Below are 15,096 nucleotides of genomic sequence, written 5' to 3'. Positions count from 1 at the left end.
CTCCTATGCCAGAAAAAGAAAAATCATGCAAATAGACCATTTACACATACAGTTTCCTTGCCCAAGGTCAATGCCACATTTAAAAAGGTTACTCATAAACTCCCTTCCAGTCTCAGAACAGAGCTGGAACTGGAAGAGAGACAGAGCATATATTCATTGTTCATATGGAATAGAGGAAGGCTCCCCATGCAAACTCCCAGGCTCTGATACTGAAAATATCCTATAAGCTACAGAAGGGAGGATGGGAGGGGGAGGGGGGTATAAAAACACACACAGGTGCCCATCCTCTAAATAATTATTTATACTAATGCTCTGAAGAAGTTCAATAAGCAGACTTCAGGAAGACCTGTCTGCAGATCAAATTTGTAGTAGAACATACAATACAAACATTTCTGCTTGAAATCTAAATTGAAACAAAGGACATTTTCTGCCAGCAGAGCAGCAGATCATCTTCCCAGAATATGTACTCATATCTGAAAATACAGAATTCTCTTTATTTAGAGACTCTCCAAAAAGTGAGAGCAATTCAGCAGTGGAATTGACTACCCAGGGAGGTGGTGAGCGCCCCTTCAATAGCAGTCTTCATGCAGTGGCCGGATGAACACATGCCAAGGATGCTCTAGGCTGATCCAGCATTGAGCAGGGGGTTGGACTAGATGGCCCCTTCCAACTCTATGATTCTATGAAAGGGCTACCATTACCGTGCCTCTACTTTACATAACCTTGCAACTAACAGAGTAGCTTCAAAAAGTATATTCATGTTGTGTTATAATTAACAAAACACTAAAATCAATAACTTTTATGGCAATAGCCACTTATTTTTCTGGGATCAAATTGACTACCACTGCACATTAAACATTAGACACAATTTCTCACGAAATTCAGATAGAAAAACAGTAAACAGCTCACATTTCAGCTTTAATTGGGACTCAGGTTTATTTGAGATATAAGAATAAATTATTTTACTACATTGATCTGTCACTAATAAACTTAATCAGAAACAATGCAAATATTTACACAAATATATTCAGCAAATACAACCTTTGTGAAATAAAAAAGGCACATAACAAGTTCCATGAGAAAATTCGTTTGACAAATCATTAAATGAAGTAGTTCCTATCATATTAGCATATACATACATCTGCTTGATCGTCTCTCAACTCCATTTTTGCCAGTCTTTGGATTTTCCTTTTCAGGGCTCTGTAATTTGGATTGGTTCTGGTGGTGATCATTAGATAACCTGCTTCCATGTCTCCGGCCATTCACCACCATGTTCTTGGATTCTCCCAACCACTTCATTCCCACAGGCAATCTGCCCCCGTTGCATTTAGTCCTTCTTCCAAAGTCAATTAAAGTTCAACTTCCTGGCAGAAGTAAAAAGCACAAGCAAAAGGAAATAGCTGAAATCCCAGATATAGAAACAAATCAAATGCTCTGTAAAAATGAGAAGTACATTAATAAACACCATTTCAAATATATGTGAACACTGAACATTATATTTTTGTTTCTTCATCAGAACAACTTCCTTCATTAAAACAAAGCGTTGTACCTGAAATGTGTATTGTAGGCAACTTAAGAAAAGTTTCACACAAAGTTTAATAGAAACAGATGCAGGAAGCAAAAGAGCTCAAGTATGTAATCCCATGTAAAGATCATGTATATCTTTTTTCTATGCGTATTTTGGCCAGCCCTGTAGCCTTATTCCTTTATAATGCTTGTACCACAATAATAGAAGACTGTGTGGTTGGAAACCAAATGCACAGGTTTCTCACTTTTCAGGGGCTGTTTCCAACATTCACAACTCAACAGTCTACAACTATACACCTTCAAGGGGGTTGTGGTCTATCAAATTTAAATGATAAATAAATAGTCTTTAAATTTGTTTGTTTTAAAGGGTATTTTGTCCTCCCTTTTGAGGGTTCTATATCTTATGTGTTTTTCCCATGTGTGTGTTCTTCGTCCTCTTTGAAGCACAGTATCTGATTTTTAACACTTTTGCTCACCCCTCAACAAAACAATGACAATTTGACACACTTATAATAGTAGAAGTGGTAATTAATAATATCTATGTATCAATAAAACATGCTGTAGTATGTCCGTAGACCTTGAGACAAAGTTGTATATAAACAAATTTATCAAATAAAATATGTAATCTATCCACAATGATGATGAAAAGAAGCATTTAAAAATATTTTTAAAGAGCAGATGACAATAATGGACTTTTAAATCTATTAGCCTTTAAGGTGCCACGAGGTTTTTTTTGACAATGATGGAGTGGCTGATCAGACTGGGAAAAGGGATAATGCAAAGACTTTTAACTCAGACCAACTATACCTGTGGTTCTCAACCTTCCCAATGCCGTGACCCTCAACCTAATGTAGTGACCCCCAACCCTAACATTTATCCATTTTACAGATGGAGAACACTGATGCAGAGTCTTAGGCGACCCCTGTGAAAGGGTCGTTCGACCCCCAAAGGGGTCATGACCCACAAGTTGAGAAACACTGAACTAGACCATCAGCTACACAGACAGTTGTAAAAATAAGAGAGATGCATATTCTTAAAAAGGACACACTTCCAACAAGCCATTAAATCCCATTATCTTGAAAAATAAACAGAACTGTTTCACTTCCTCTCCTTTTCCTTTCAACTCTCCACATTATTCTTTGAAAACTGATTTCAGATTTTGGAGGAGCATATCTATGTTGACAAATTCCAAACACCTGCATCCAGGGCTCACATTAGCACTTCATCCAAAATCTCAGATATAGAGCATTATTTCATTATGCTCAGAAAAGATTCATTACTATCTGAAGTCTGTAAGTCAAAAATTTCAAACAAGTTTTCCAAGCCACTCCTTACATCTCAGGTTCCAGTAATCTAAGTGATGAACAGAAAGAATGTACTACAAGAGTTCCCCCTAGTGGAAAAACATAGACAAGTTAATTTTCACCAGATTTCACCATAAATGTTATCAACGATGGGAAATAAAGCAAATTTGGAAATATCTCTGATTTCAATTACATCCACCAACAAAAGTAAAAGAAAACCTTCACAAGTTGCAGCTCTCTGATTCAAGTAGTAGCTTAGCCATAAACTTATTGGGAATACAATCTCTCAGTCTTCATTTGTAGTACAGTGAAATGGTAGTCACTGTAAGGTTTAGTGAAATAATGTACATGAATGATTCTTTTGAAAAACAGGATAGCTAACTATACAATTTCTCTTAATCTTAATGTACTGTGCCAAAGTCGTCAGTACTTGAATGACTGATTGGCAGTGCCTGTTACAAACATGCAATAAATGTGAAAAGTCATTATATGGCAGAAGAAATCTTTAAGTTAAAATTTTACATAACTACTTCCATTCACATATCAGAAGATGCGCATCCAACAGCATCCAGCAAGTACAATAAGACACCAGTAATAACAAAGAAAAAGATAATGCCACAAATTGGCCCTCAGATATGAGATTAGTATTCTAAGACAACATTATGCAGTCAAATATAATTAATATACCAATAGCCGATGATCACACCTTCACGTATGCATTCTCAACTCTGCTGGTAAGCCTGAATATTGCAACCTCACTAGAAATGAAAGGACAAAAGTAAAGCAGGCAATTGACCTGATGGGGAGAAAAAGAAATGAAAGAAGCAGAACCACACACATATACGCAGAAACAAGAATCCCACTAAAAACAGGAAGAGCAATTAGCACTCCACTCTCAGAGATGCATGGGCATACACATTCTAAAAAATTGGGGAGGTGTAAATAGAAGAATGTAGCTTCTTCTAATGTCAGCCATTCCTCATTTTAAAAATTTGTCTCCCAATGGGCCAAGACAGTAACAGAACCTAAAATTCAAGGGTTACTGTACTGTTTGGAATACCTCCAAAACTGGGGAAAGCTATAGTCTTCTTCCTGGCCTAGAAAAGTCTTCCTTTACCAAGAAACTACTTCACAACAACTTTAGAAGTTACACACAAATGTATACCCTGCTTTTCCCTAATGTAAGGAGTCTCAAAGCAGCTTTCAAACGCCTTCCCTTCCTCTCCACACAACTGATAGCCTTGTGAGGTAGACGGGGCTGACAGAGTTCTCAGAGAACTGTGACTAGTCCAAGGTCATCCAGCAGACTTCATGTGTAGGAGTGGGAAATCAAACCTGGTTCTCCAGATTAGAGTCCACTTCTCTTAAATACTACGCCACTCCAGCTCTTATACTTATAGCCTAACCATGTTCATTCAATTGCGAACTTCCACGAGTGTGGTGTACTGGTTACACTCAAGTTACTCCTGATTTTCTTGAGAATAGATTCACAAGCATTATAATTAGTTTGGGCAGGCTGTTTCATGCATTTACCCTTCCTGTGCATTTTTACAATTATAGTTTATTTTCTTTTGCACATGGCTTAAATGATGAGGACTGTCAAAATCAGCTTCCAAGAAAAGATCAGTGTGAAGATGGTCTCAAAAGTGCCAGAAAAAAACAAAGGAAAAATAACCAAAAACAAAGTGAAAACTAAAGGCAAAAAATGCATGTGGAAATCAGAGGATAAACTAAAGTACAATGGAGCCAGAATACATGGCGAAATGGGCTGAGAATTCTACTTGCAATTTCAGGAACAGAATAAAAAAATGTCCTGTAGATTAGATTGTTTTCACCTGGTGTTCAAACCAGCCCTAAATCCTGGGAGGAAACCGATGAATGTTGGCTTCGCCTCCAGGAATACCCATCCCCCCCATGTTGGTGTCCGACTGGCACGCCAGCGCAGTCCCATAGCCACCTAAACTTCCGGGTTTTGATGAAGCAGAGCTGGGTAGCAGCTGCCCACTGGCACGTTTGTCTCCTCTGCTGGGGTAAGTGAACTGGGGGGAGGAAACACACGAGCACAAGGCCAAGCCCCTCCCCCAAGTCCTTTAGCCCCTCCCCCACAGGGCTGTTAATGATTATGCTTTTTACATCACAGAAGTCATCCCTGCAGATGGCTAAAAAAGCACACAAGCACAGTTAGTATGCACAAAGCCTGCTACACTAATTTAAGGACATACAGTAAGTAGTGTGCTGTGCCAGTATAAGGCCAACAAAGTAGACTGCACTAGCCTGGAAGCATGGGCTGATATTATGGGGACAGAAATAGCCATTTCTAGGCAAATGTAAGGGTGGAAAAAAGACCGAGATGTATTTAAAAATTAGACAAGTTTCTTTTATTCTTACATTGTTTGCTGTATGAATTACGCTGTTTGGACTGCACTGTTTTCTAATTTTGTAACCCAGTTTTTTGTTTGCATGGTTTGTAGTTTGTAATACACTGTTTTGTTGAAATCTGATATATTACACAGTTTTTAATACACTGTCTCCTCATTCTGTAACCCACCCTGGATCTAAATAAGAAAGGTGGACTGTACAAAAAGTAAAATAAAACATAGGAGTCTGTTATATCAGTGCAGTCATACAAATGTGGCTAATTACACAACAATTAACAGTAAATATGGGAATTTGGACTTGCCTCAAACTTGCTTTACACAGAATGTATCAGTCTTGTGACATACTGCACTGTGTGCCATCAAAGTTTCATATGTCTGATAATATCAGTTTCATACATTTATATGATCAGAATGCCCACCTGCTTAGGATAATGCATTTAAATGTAGGACTTTTAAATAATACTTTTAAATAATGGGCCCTATGCCTCTTGGATTCAGGGGGGAGTTACAGTAAGAAAAACCTACTGTCTAAAAAACGTAGATGCCAGACACAAAGAAAGAACAATTCTTATTGCTTTTCTAAGTGTTTGCTGAAAAAGAAAAGTAGATCCCTGAAGACATACAATACTGACTAAACTCGAGTAACAAGATTTACAGCACTGACAGTGGTTGATTTCAAACAGAACAAGTACTCTGATATGCGAATACTGGGAGATGGAGCTGTGAAACAAGCATCAACTTATTTTTCAGTTCTTATTCATTTTATTCTATTATCCTGGCACTTTAGCAAGAAGTTTATCCTATACACTAAATTAATGGAAGTTTGTGGCACTGACTTGACAAAACAAAGAAATCTGATGTCGTTCTCTGTTATTCTGTGAGACAATGTACAAATTAAACATCGGTATCCGGAATTAGCAGCAGCCACCAGCCCAAAGTCCTCCACATTGTCGGAGCCCAAAGACTCAGCTGCCTAACATCCTGCTGTCGCCCCCCCCCCCCCACTCACCACAGGTGCTGGGGCAGACCCAGAGAACAGTGATGGGTCAGGAAAGACCTACACCACCAGTTAGTCCAGCAGGAGCTGAGAAACAGGGCAGGTGGTGGCAACAGCCAGCTCGAGCAAGGTGTGGAGGCTCGAAAATCCCAGGCCTTTGCACCAAGGGCTTGGGCCACAGCTGGCCAGCTCCAGGGAGGCCACTCCGCACAGTCGGGGAAGGAGGAGGCCAGACCATCTCTTCCCAGGCCTAAAAGGAGAGACAGGCCACGGGCTAGACCAGGAAGCTCAGGCTAAGCTTGCCTGAGCTATCCACCAGTAGCTGGACACACAAGTCCACCCAATGTGGGCTGGCCAAGAAACCCAGAAGTAGAAAGGCAGGTCAACCCATTCCCAGACCAAACGGAAGCCAGGATGGGCTGCAAATCGCCCAGGTATGGGGAAGGAGGGACAGCACAACTGGCAGCACCAAGCCTGGCAAAAGGCACACCCCACAATAGGAATTAAAAAGAGCCATAAACTATTTTAAGCTGTATAAAGAGGAAATGTGTAACATTTTTGTTTAAACGTATGTTTAAACGTATAGCAGAAATTTATAAACAATTTTAAAATGTTACAATTAGAGATGAGTACAATGTCTCTCTTTTTTTGTTTTGTTCATCAAAAGCACTGATTCCCAAACTTTTTTAGATTGTTGCCCACTTGGCTCCCAGGCCACATCCCAAGTCCCCCCCCCCCCCCCCCAATGAACACACCTCTTTCTCGGTATTAGATCTACTGCAAATTCAAAACAACACTATAAGCATATGTATGGAAGTCCAGTTTGACTGATGAAGAATATGAGAGGGAACACAAATGGTGGCAAAAGAGAAGCAAGTTAGCTGTAAGGGAGGCAAAAAAGGATTATGAGGAACGCATGGCTGCGAACATCAAGACCAGCAACAAACAGTTCTTCAAGTACATCAAAAGCAGGAAGTCAGCAAGGGAAGCGGTAGGCCCGTTAGATGACAAAGGAACAAAGGGTGTGCTAAAAGATAGCAGGGAGATTGCAGAGAAGCTGAATGAATTCTTTGCATCTGTCTTCACCCAAGAGGAGGTGAGGAACATTCCTGCACCTGAACCAAGCTTCTTAGGAGGCGAATCCAAGGAACTAGCTGTAAGATAGTGGTAGACAAGGAAGAAGTTCTGGCAGCCATTGATAAACTAAATGTTACCAAATCCCCTGGCTCCAGATTGTATCTCACTCAAGAGTTCTTAAAGAACTCCAAGCATGAAATTGCTTTGATCTTCTCTCACTTTTAATATGCAATCTTTATCCCCTTGAAATCAGGCTCCATCCCTTGAAGACTGGAAGAGATGGCCAATGTCACACCAATCTTTAAGAAAGGATCTTAGGGGGACCCGAGGAAATTACAATTGACAGTCAGTTTTGACATCTGTTCCTGGTAAATTAAAGAGTAGAATCTATCATTAAGAGATAAAATTATAAAACATGGTGAGAAGAAGCAAGACCTGCTGAGAACAGCAGTCATGCATGGTTTTTGCAGAAGGCAAAATCCTGGTGCCCTTACAAACTTACTAGAGTTCTTTGAGGAGATTAATGTAAACAGGCATGTGGATTCAAGAGGGTGAAGACCGGAGTGGACACATTGTCTGCACTTGGATTTCCAAAAGGCTTTTGACAAAGTTCCTCACCAGAGACTACTGTTGAGAAAAGTCAGCAATGAAGGAGGAGGAATAAGAGGGGAAGTCCTCCTATCGGATCTAAAAAAAAACTGAAGTTGAGAAACAGAAGCCGAAACAAAGAGTGGGTGTAAATGGCAAGAAGTTCTCAAGCAAATGGAGGGAGATGTCGGGAGTTAGGTGTCCCCCAAAGGGATCCGGCATTTTGGGACCAGTGCTCTTTAACCCATTCATAAATATTGACTACCTGAAAGAAGTAGGGGTGGGTAAAGTGCGGTGGCCAAGCTTTGCAGATGATACCGAAATTATGTGGTAGGGGTGGTGAGAACCACAAAGGATTTCGGCTGAAAGAGCTCCAAAGCCGACCTTTGATAAATTAGATTGAGTGGGCCTCAGAAATGGCAGAAATGCAGTTCAATGTAGCCAGAAAAAAGCAAAATGTAAAAGTGATGATGCACATTGGGGCAAAATCCAAAACTCCTCACATTAACACGGCTTTACAGGGGTCCAGTGCTATCAGTCACAGACCAGGAAAGGGATTTGTAGGCGTGCTTAGTTGATAGTTCCATGGGAATGCATCAACTCAATGCATGGCAGCTGTAGAAAAAAGAGGCAAACTCTATGCTGGGGATCATTAGGAAAGGAATTGAAGAATAAAACTGCAAAGATTGTCATGCCCTTATATGAAAAGTAAGCAGTGAAAAGTGCTTAATTTGACCGCTAATTGGAGGTATCTGTGTGGTTTCCAGTGCTTGGTCACAAGATCTCTAAAAGGATATTGAGGAGATAGAAAAAAGTGCAGAGAAGGGCAACAAGGATGAATTGAGGGACTGGAGCACCTTCCCTTTGAGGAGAGAGCTGCAGCCGTTTGGGACCTCTTTTTTAGTTTGGAGAGGAGGCATGGCTGAGGGGGGATGGAATATGATTGAGATCTACAAAAATTATGCATGGGGTTAGAAAATGCTTGACAGAGAGAAATTTTTCTCTCTCTTTCTCACAATACTAGGAACCTAGGGGCATTTCATTGAAAAATGCTGGGGGGAAGAATTAGGACTAATAAAAGGAAACACTTCTTCACGCCAACGCTAGTGATTGGTGTTTGGAATATGCTGCCACAGGAGGTGAGTGATGGCCACCAACCTTCGATAGCTTTAAAAGAAAGGGGGGGGGGGGGGGCTTGAGACTTGGATTTATGGAGGTAGAAGTCGATTTATGGCTGCCACCAATCTTGATCCTCCCTTGATCTGAGATTGCCAGAGTAAATGCCTTAACAGACCAGGTGATGGAGAGCCAAACAGCTGCAGAGAGGCTACATTGCATTCACATCCTGCATGTGAGCTCCCAAAGGCACCTGGTGGGCCACTGTGAGTAGCAGAGAGCTGGACTAGATGGACTTTGGTCTGATCCAGCTGGCTTGATCTTATGTTCTTATGTATGACTTCACAAATAAAGCATGACCTAGTAAAAGTAAAGCAATGTATTTAGCTGCTATAACAATATGAAAGGAGGGAGAAAGGAAGGAAGGTGGGTGGGTAGGTAGGTAGGTTCTGGGAACTACCCTGCCAGACATCCATGGCAACTTCTTTGGAGGGGAGAAGACCTGTCACCAGGGGTGCATCTACAGAAAATGGTGCCCAAGGCAAGCACTGAAATTTCACTCCCCAGCACCTGACACCCCTGAGCACCCCAAATTAGGAGACAGCAGAGGTTCAGGGGTCATGTTAAGGTAAAGGTAGTCCTCTGTGCAAGCTCCAGGTCATTACTGACCCATGGGGTGACATTTACTAGGCATACTGTTTACAGGTTGGTTTGCCATTTTCCCCCCAATCATCTTTAATGCTTGCTGCATGGGGAACCCTGAATTGGGTGGAGGAGGAACAAAAATGATGAAAATAAATAAAAGGAAGTTACATTCCTGCAATTCCTGGTTGTTGGGCTATCTGTACTGGACACATGAAAGGATGGGATCCTCTGATGGGGAAGAAAAGGAAAAAGAAGAGGACTATTAAAAGAAGATTAATAAACCATGCCTTCTCTTTTTTTTCTCCCAGAGTCTGGTTCATGATTTTAACAATCCAACTGGTTGAAATACATCCATAGATACTAACAAACTTTACTGCCTGCCCCCTCCCTTCACCCCCCCTCCCAAAACTGGAAACAACTTTGCCTACTCCAGTACTTAGGTATAATCTCTGGTTTTCATGACAATATTGCATGAATTTAGAAGTCAACATTAAAGTCAGATTCCAATCAATTAATGGCTTTAACCCTGCCTAGCTGGCCACAAGAACTTAGCCTTTGTTCATACATTCCAGCACAGCAACACATATGTGTATTTTAACATGACAAGTTCTCAACCCTGGAAGTTCTCAATCTAGGCAGTAGCACACTCTGCAGCCTGTAGCTCCAGCCTCTCCGCCCACCTGACGTGCCCCCTTTTTTTCTTTGCAAAATAAAAAAAGAATTAAAATTGCAAAACCAGAGGGAATCAGGGTGAGAGAGAAGCAGGAGAGACGCCACCCCCTTCCATTAGGGATCTAAGCAAGCTGAGAGGCAACCAACCCCAGTGGCCTTTCCTCAGCCTGGGTTGGGATCATTCAGCATGGAGGGAGTGCACCCCTTCTGTGGGGCTGGTGGGGGGGGGGCGAGATGGGGCTCGGGAGATGGTTTGCCAAGCCTGCCTGCCTCTGCTGCTGCCGAGCCCGCCAGGAGCCCATTCCAAGCATTTCACTTCCCCCAGCGGCCAGCCTGTGCCCCATGACTTCCATGCAGCCACTGCCACCAAAAGTGTGTGGGTTGGGCTGCTCCCTGCAAGGAAGAGTCAGCCTGCCCACCTCAGGGACTGCTTCACAAGGTTGGAGGGTACCACCTCTTCCTTTCCCCCCAGTGGCCAGGGGGCCTATCCTGCTGTTGCCCCTTTAACACAGCCTGGCCCTGAATGCACCAGCCAGGAGCAGAATGGAACCATATTTCTTGGGGCAGGGCTGGTTGCTTTGCAAAGGCTGCTGCAGCTAAATTTGGGCTGCAGCTAGAATTCTGCCCTACCTTTCACCTGCCAGCTGGCCCAGGAACCCCTGGCAGCCCCACAATTCTCTGCCACTCCCTATACCCCCAAAATTCCCCACAGACCCCCTTGATGCTTTCACCATCTCCCTATGTTTACTAGCAGATAATATGAAATATCATGCCCTACAAGAGCATTTAGTTTAAACTTAAACATATCTGGTGAGAAAAAAATATAATGCCCAAATAAATATGAAAGGTATATAGAGCATCAACAGGACACTTTTCCAATTCTTTGTATCTCAAAAGCTACCCAATAGCATAACAAATGAAAACATACCCACCATATCTGTTTTGCATCTCATGGTCTATTTCTCAAGAAGTGCAGATAACGTGGTAAAGTTGTATCACAACTGTCCCACTTCAAATTACAGATGGTGATGGGGGCTCACAAATTGTACTTGGAAAAGTAAGCATTGGGAGATGGGCCTAGTCTTCTCTTTCACATCCTAGTTTTCTATGTGTACGATTTATTCTGTGGAGGAGAATTCCAACATGTGAGCTTCCGTATGCACTCTGAGGTGACACAGTTTGGAAGTTGGGTTACCATCTTATTGACAGTTTGTGAAAACTAGTCACTATTCTCAATGATCAATTGATGACTGAAGTGATTTTCAAACTTCCTATTTTCAAAGAACACTTTCCACATTCATTTTTTTCTGCCATGGAACCCCTGCACACTGTTAACTATTCTGAGATAATTTTTAAGGATGCATAGCCTATTGCCACCGATCACTGGTTAAGTCTGTTGGACAAAACAGCAGTCTCACAGAGACTAAAACTGTATCCCATAGCATATCAACAGACCCTAAAGCTCTGGGTTGCAAACTGATAAACTAGTGGCAGGGAAAACCATTTTTATTTGTTCTATCATTCTGATCACTGACAAACCTCTGATAAATGTTCAGAAAATCCTAAGACTCCCTCCAGTACTGTAAGAAAACCAAACTATTCCCTCCCCACTCCATCATCTAGATTTCTGTTTCCTCATGTCATTCTACTCAAAGGTTTTCAGCTTCAATCAAAATGCAAACAAGGGGTCTGTACCTTTTTGATCTAGAGCAAAATGTGATTCAGTACAGAACGCAATATGGCTCCTTGAAAAAGAAAGTGAAATACTGAAGTTCAGGTATATTGAAGCAGAAGGTGAAGGAAATGGCAAAGATTTTATAGGACTAAATAATGTCTTATAGATGCTTCACAACAAAAGAAATTAAACAGTTGCAAGTAATGCAAGTGCAAATCATGCAGAGATTTATGCCAGTGCACTAGAACAATCATGCACTGTGTTCCTGCATATTTATGACTTTTAGCAGGGCCTCAAATGTGCCACTTCCTGCTAAAGGATTTCCAGCAGCCACAGTTTTGGGCTGCAGAAGCTTTATGGATTATTAATCAACATGTCAGTTACCTGCAATGTTAGGCTGTATATTTTCAAATATACAAACAGGCTTTCTTATACTAGCTCTTTGTCGATCTCTTGTTTTGTGTTTTGGTGTAGTTCAGCTCATTATTTCTAAAAGGTTGATGGACCAGAAAAAAAGCAGCATACATTTGCTCCTCTGTAACCCTATCCGTTTTTTATGCATATTTCTATTGACTTGCACTAGCAAAATCAAGAACACTATTTGGAAATTATCTTGAAAAGAGACATCCTAATAAAATTTAAATGTGATGTGTATTCATAAGGGTGAACAGTGAAAAGCCATTCCACATAAGCAGGAGTCCCCGTAGTAAGGCTCTAACGAATTCCCTGGACAAAGTGTCAGTTCGCAAGGGAAATCGGCACTTTAAATCCTAAACTGGAGCAAACTTCTCTCGTTGTTCTGCGGGATGAAGGAGAGTCTATTTTACACGCCGCCTGTTCTTTGGATCTGCGCTGCCCCCTAGCGGTCGCACCTCGCCTTCTGGAGAGGCGAAGAGCCATCAGTTCGCCAGTCCGTCTACTCGAGTCATCCTCGTCTGATACCAGCCAGCCGCAGCTGCTTTCTGCGCCGGGCACCACTCCCCAAACCCGTATCTCCTTCCACACGCACTGGGGTAACACCCAGAAGCAAGACGACTTTCAATTATCCTTCAGCAGGAAACTCGTCCCAGTTCCTCTTCTGGGAAGATCTTTCTGCAACCGCCACAGACCAGCAGGAGGATGCCAGCTGTTACAGTCACCAACCGGGGGGGGGGAGGGGGGGGAGTCGCCAGTCGCTGTCATTATTTTGTTTATTTATTTATTAGATTTATATACCGCCCTATCCCCGAGGGGCTCACTCTCATTAGTGGCCAAGCGCCCCTCTCTTTGGACCCCCACTGCAAATAGATATTTATTATTACGGCCTTTTGGCCAGCCAATAGTTTGACCCCCACTGCAAACTACCAGTTCACCACCGACACAATCGCGCAGTCCTGGACGGGCCACACGTACAAAAACTCCCCTGGCCCACACAAGAGACCCCCCGTGTCGTCAGCTTCGGGTCTGGAGGGCTCATCACTCTGACTCTCACACACCACCCCGATGTGCCACTCGGAGTCCTTCGGGATGTCCATACTGAGAGGAGGCAAATAACGAAAGCCACCGATGGGGGTGGGTCGGTGGGGGAATGCTGAGGGCTCTCTGTCATGGGCCGGATGTCTTCCCACAGCCACCCCGCCTGGGGTACCCCCTTCCGAAACCAGCCTCTCCTTTTCCGCCCTACCACGTCCTGAGCATCTTACTCGCCTTGCCAGCCTTTCTCCCCGAGTCGCCCCTTCCCCTCCCCATGGCAAGCCACCCCTTCAGCCCCCATGTTGACCTCACCTCCGAATAAAGGGGGGAGGGGGCCAGTAAGACATTTGCAATGATTTCCCCACCCGTTCGTTGATGTCCCTTAAAAATAAGAGAGTCCCGTATCCTCCCCACCCAAAAAAAGCCTCCGGTCTCCACAGGCCTCCACCCACGCGCACCCCCCCCCTCCGTCCAGCCTGAGGGCCCTCGTTCGCCTCCCGCCCCCTCCCCGGAAGGAGTGGGGCCCCTCCGCCGGGCCAATGCCTCCCCCCTCCCCTCCGCCAAACTCTCACCTGCTGGTTGCCCCGAGGCCCCGCGGTCTCCTTCGCCACCCGGAACCCCACCAGTCCAAAGCCTCCGTTGCCGATGTCCAGAATCCCGGCCCGGAGGGGGGGCAAACTAATCATAAAAAAATAATAATAATTCCAAGGGGAAAAATGGCGGATTAAAATCCAAGATGGCGGAGACGAAGGACGAACGATATCGTGAAAGGTAGCTAGAGATCCATCCGCCGCCGCCCGTGCGAAAGAGTCCCCGTACCCCTCACAACGACCCTGCAGCGGAACACTGCAGCGGAGCAACACAACCCAAGACGCGTCTCTGTCTTCTGCAGAACGCGCCCGTCACCACAAGCGACCACACACAGGCGAATCTTCCGAGTGCAAGTAAGGTCTTTTGTCTTCGTAGGTCCACAATCTTCCTTACAGCCAGAAGAAGCGCCTTCTGCTTGCGTGCTCCGATACAGCGGAGGGACACAGCGAACTGAGTGAGGACTTTTTTCCACAGCGGAGGAATACATCAATAGAAGGTTAGTACCTACCGTTGCAACTCCACAGGCCGAAGTTAAGTGCAGGAACCCATCCCGTTCGCCACTGCAGTCCCTACACTTCTCTTGGTGGCGGAGGAACATCGAGAAGGAGTTCCCGACGTGAATTGAGTGAGTCGATGCGGAGTGATATACGTATAAATAAAGTCTGTACAGTATGGCTTGAGATCCCGAAAGAAACCAAAAAAAAAAAAAAGAGGACTGAATCCCCCCCACATTCCTTTAAATAAACTATCGCCGCGACGGTGGGTATTTGGGTAGGTCGGACCGAGTGTAGAGTAGGTGTGTTTCTTAGAACTGTGTATTGGTCCCATAAGCATTTATTACTGCAGTCCTAACAGTCCGCCATCCCGAATGCAGACCACCAGCTATATATGGAAACCCGGTGGAGGCTCAGAAAAAATTGTTTTTTGCTGCCTGCGTAGGAATGGAAAACAAAGTCAAGCACCTGGCACACTACAGTACACATGGCTGCCCGTGTGGCCCAGATCTTCCATCATGCACCACAGGCTTTGGTGAGGAAAGCGCTATGTAGTCTAGATACCTGGGTTTAACCTACA

General features: G+C 43.5%; 1 protein-coding gene across 3 annotated transcripts in view; it reads right to left on the bottom strand.

Moving 5' to 3' along the window:
• Positions 1-14,552, bottom strand: part of KMT5B (lysine methyltransferase 5B) — a 39,863-nt gene extending 25,311 nt beyond the window's left edge. The window contains exons 1-2 of one of the 3 annotated variants that reach the window (XM_048483955.1): positions 14,531-14,552; positions 1,140-1,364 (exon numbers count right to left, since the gene is read on the bottom strand). In XM_048483955.1, coding sequence (XP_048339912.1) covers positions 1,140-1,299 — 160 coding nt within the window. In that variant the 5' untranslated portion in view covers positions 1,300-1,364; positions 14,531-14,552. Of the gene's footprint in view, positions 1-1,139; positions 1,365-11,236; positions 12,565-14,003; positions 14,469-14,530 lie in introns of those variants that run through there. The other 2 variants (XM_048483953.1, XM_048483954.1) reach the window with 2 other exon arrangements.
• Between the last annotated feature and the right edge of the window lie 544 nt (positions 14,553-15,096).

Source organism: Sphaerodactylus townsendi, linkage group LG02 (assembly GCF_021028975.2).
Source record: "Sphaerodactylus townsendi isolate TG3544 linkage group LG02, MPM_Stown_v2.3, whole genome shotgun sequence".
Classification (NCBI taxonomy): domain Eukaryota; kingdom Metazoa; phylum Chordata; class Lepidosauria; order Squamata; family Sphaerodactylidae; genus Sphaerodactylus; species Sphaerodactylus townsendi.
The sequence above is the reverse complement of the archived record's forward strand: the minus strand, read 5'-3'. Positions and strand labels throughout refer to the sequence as shown.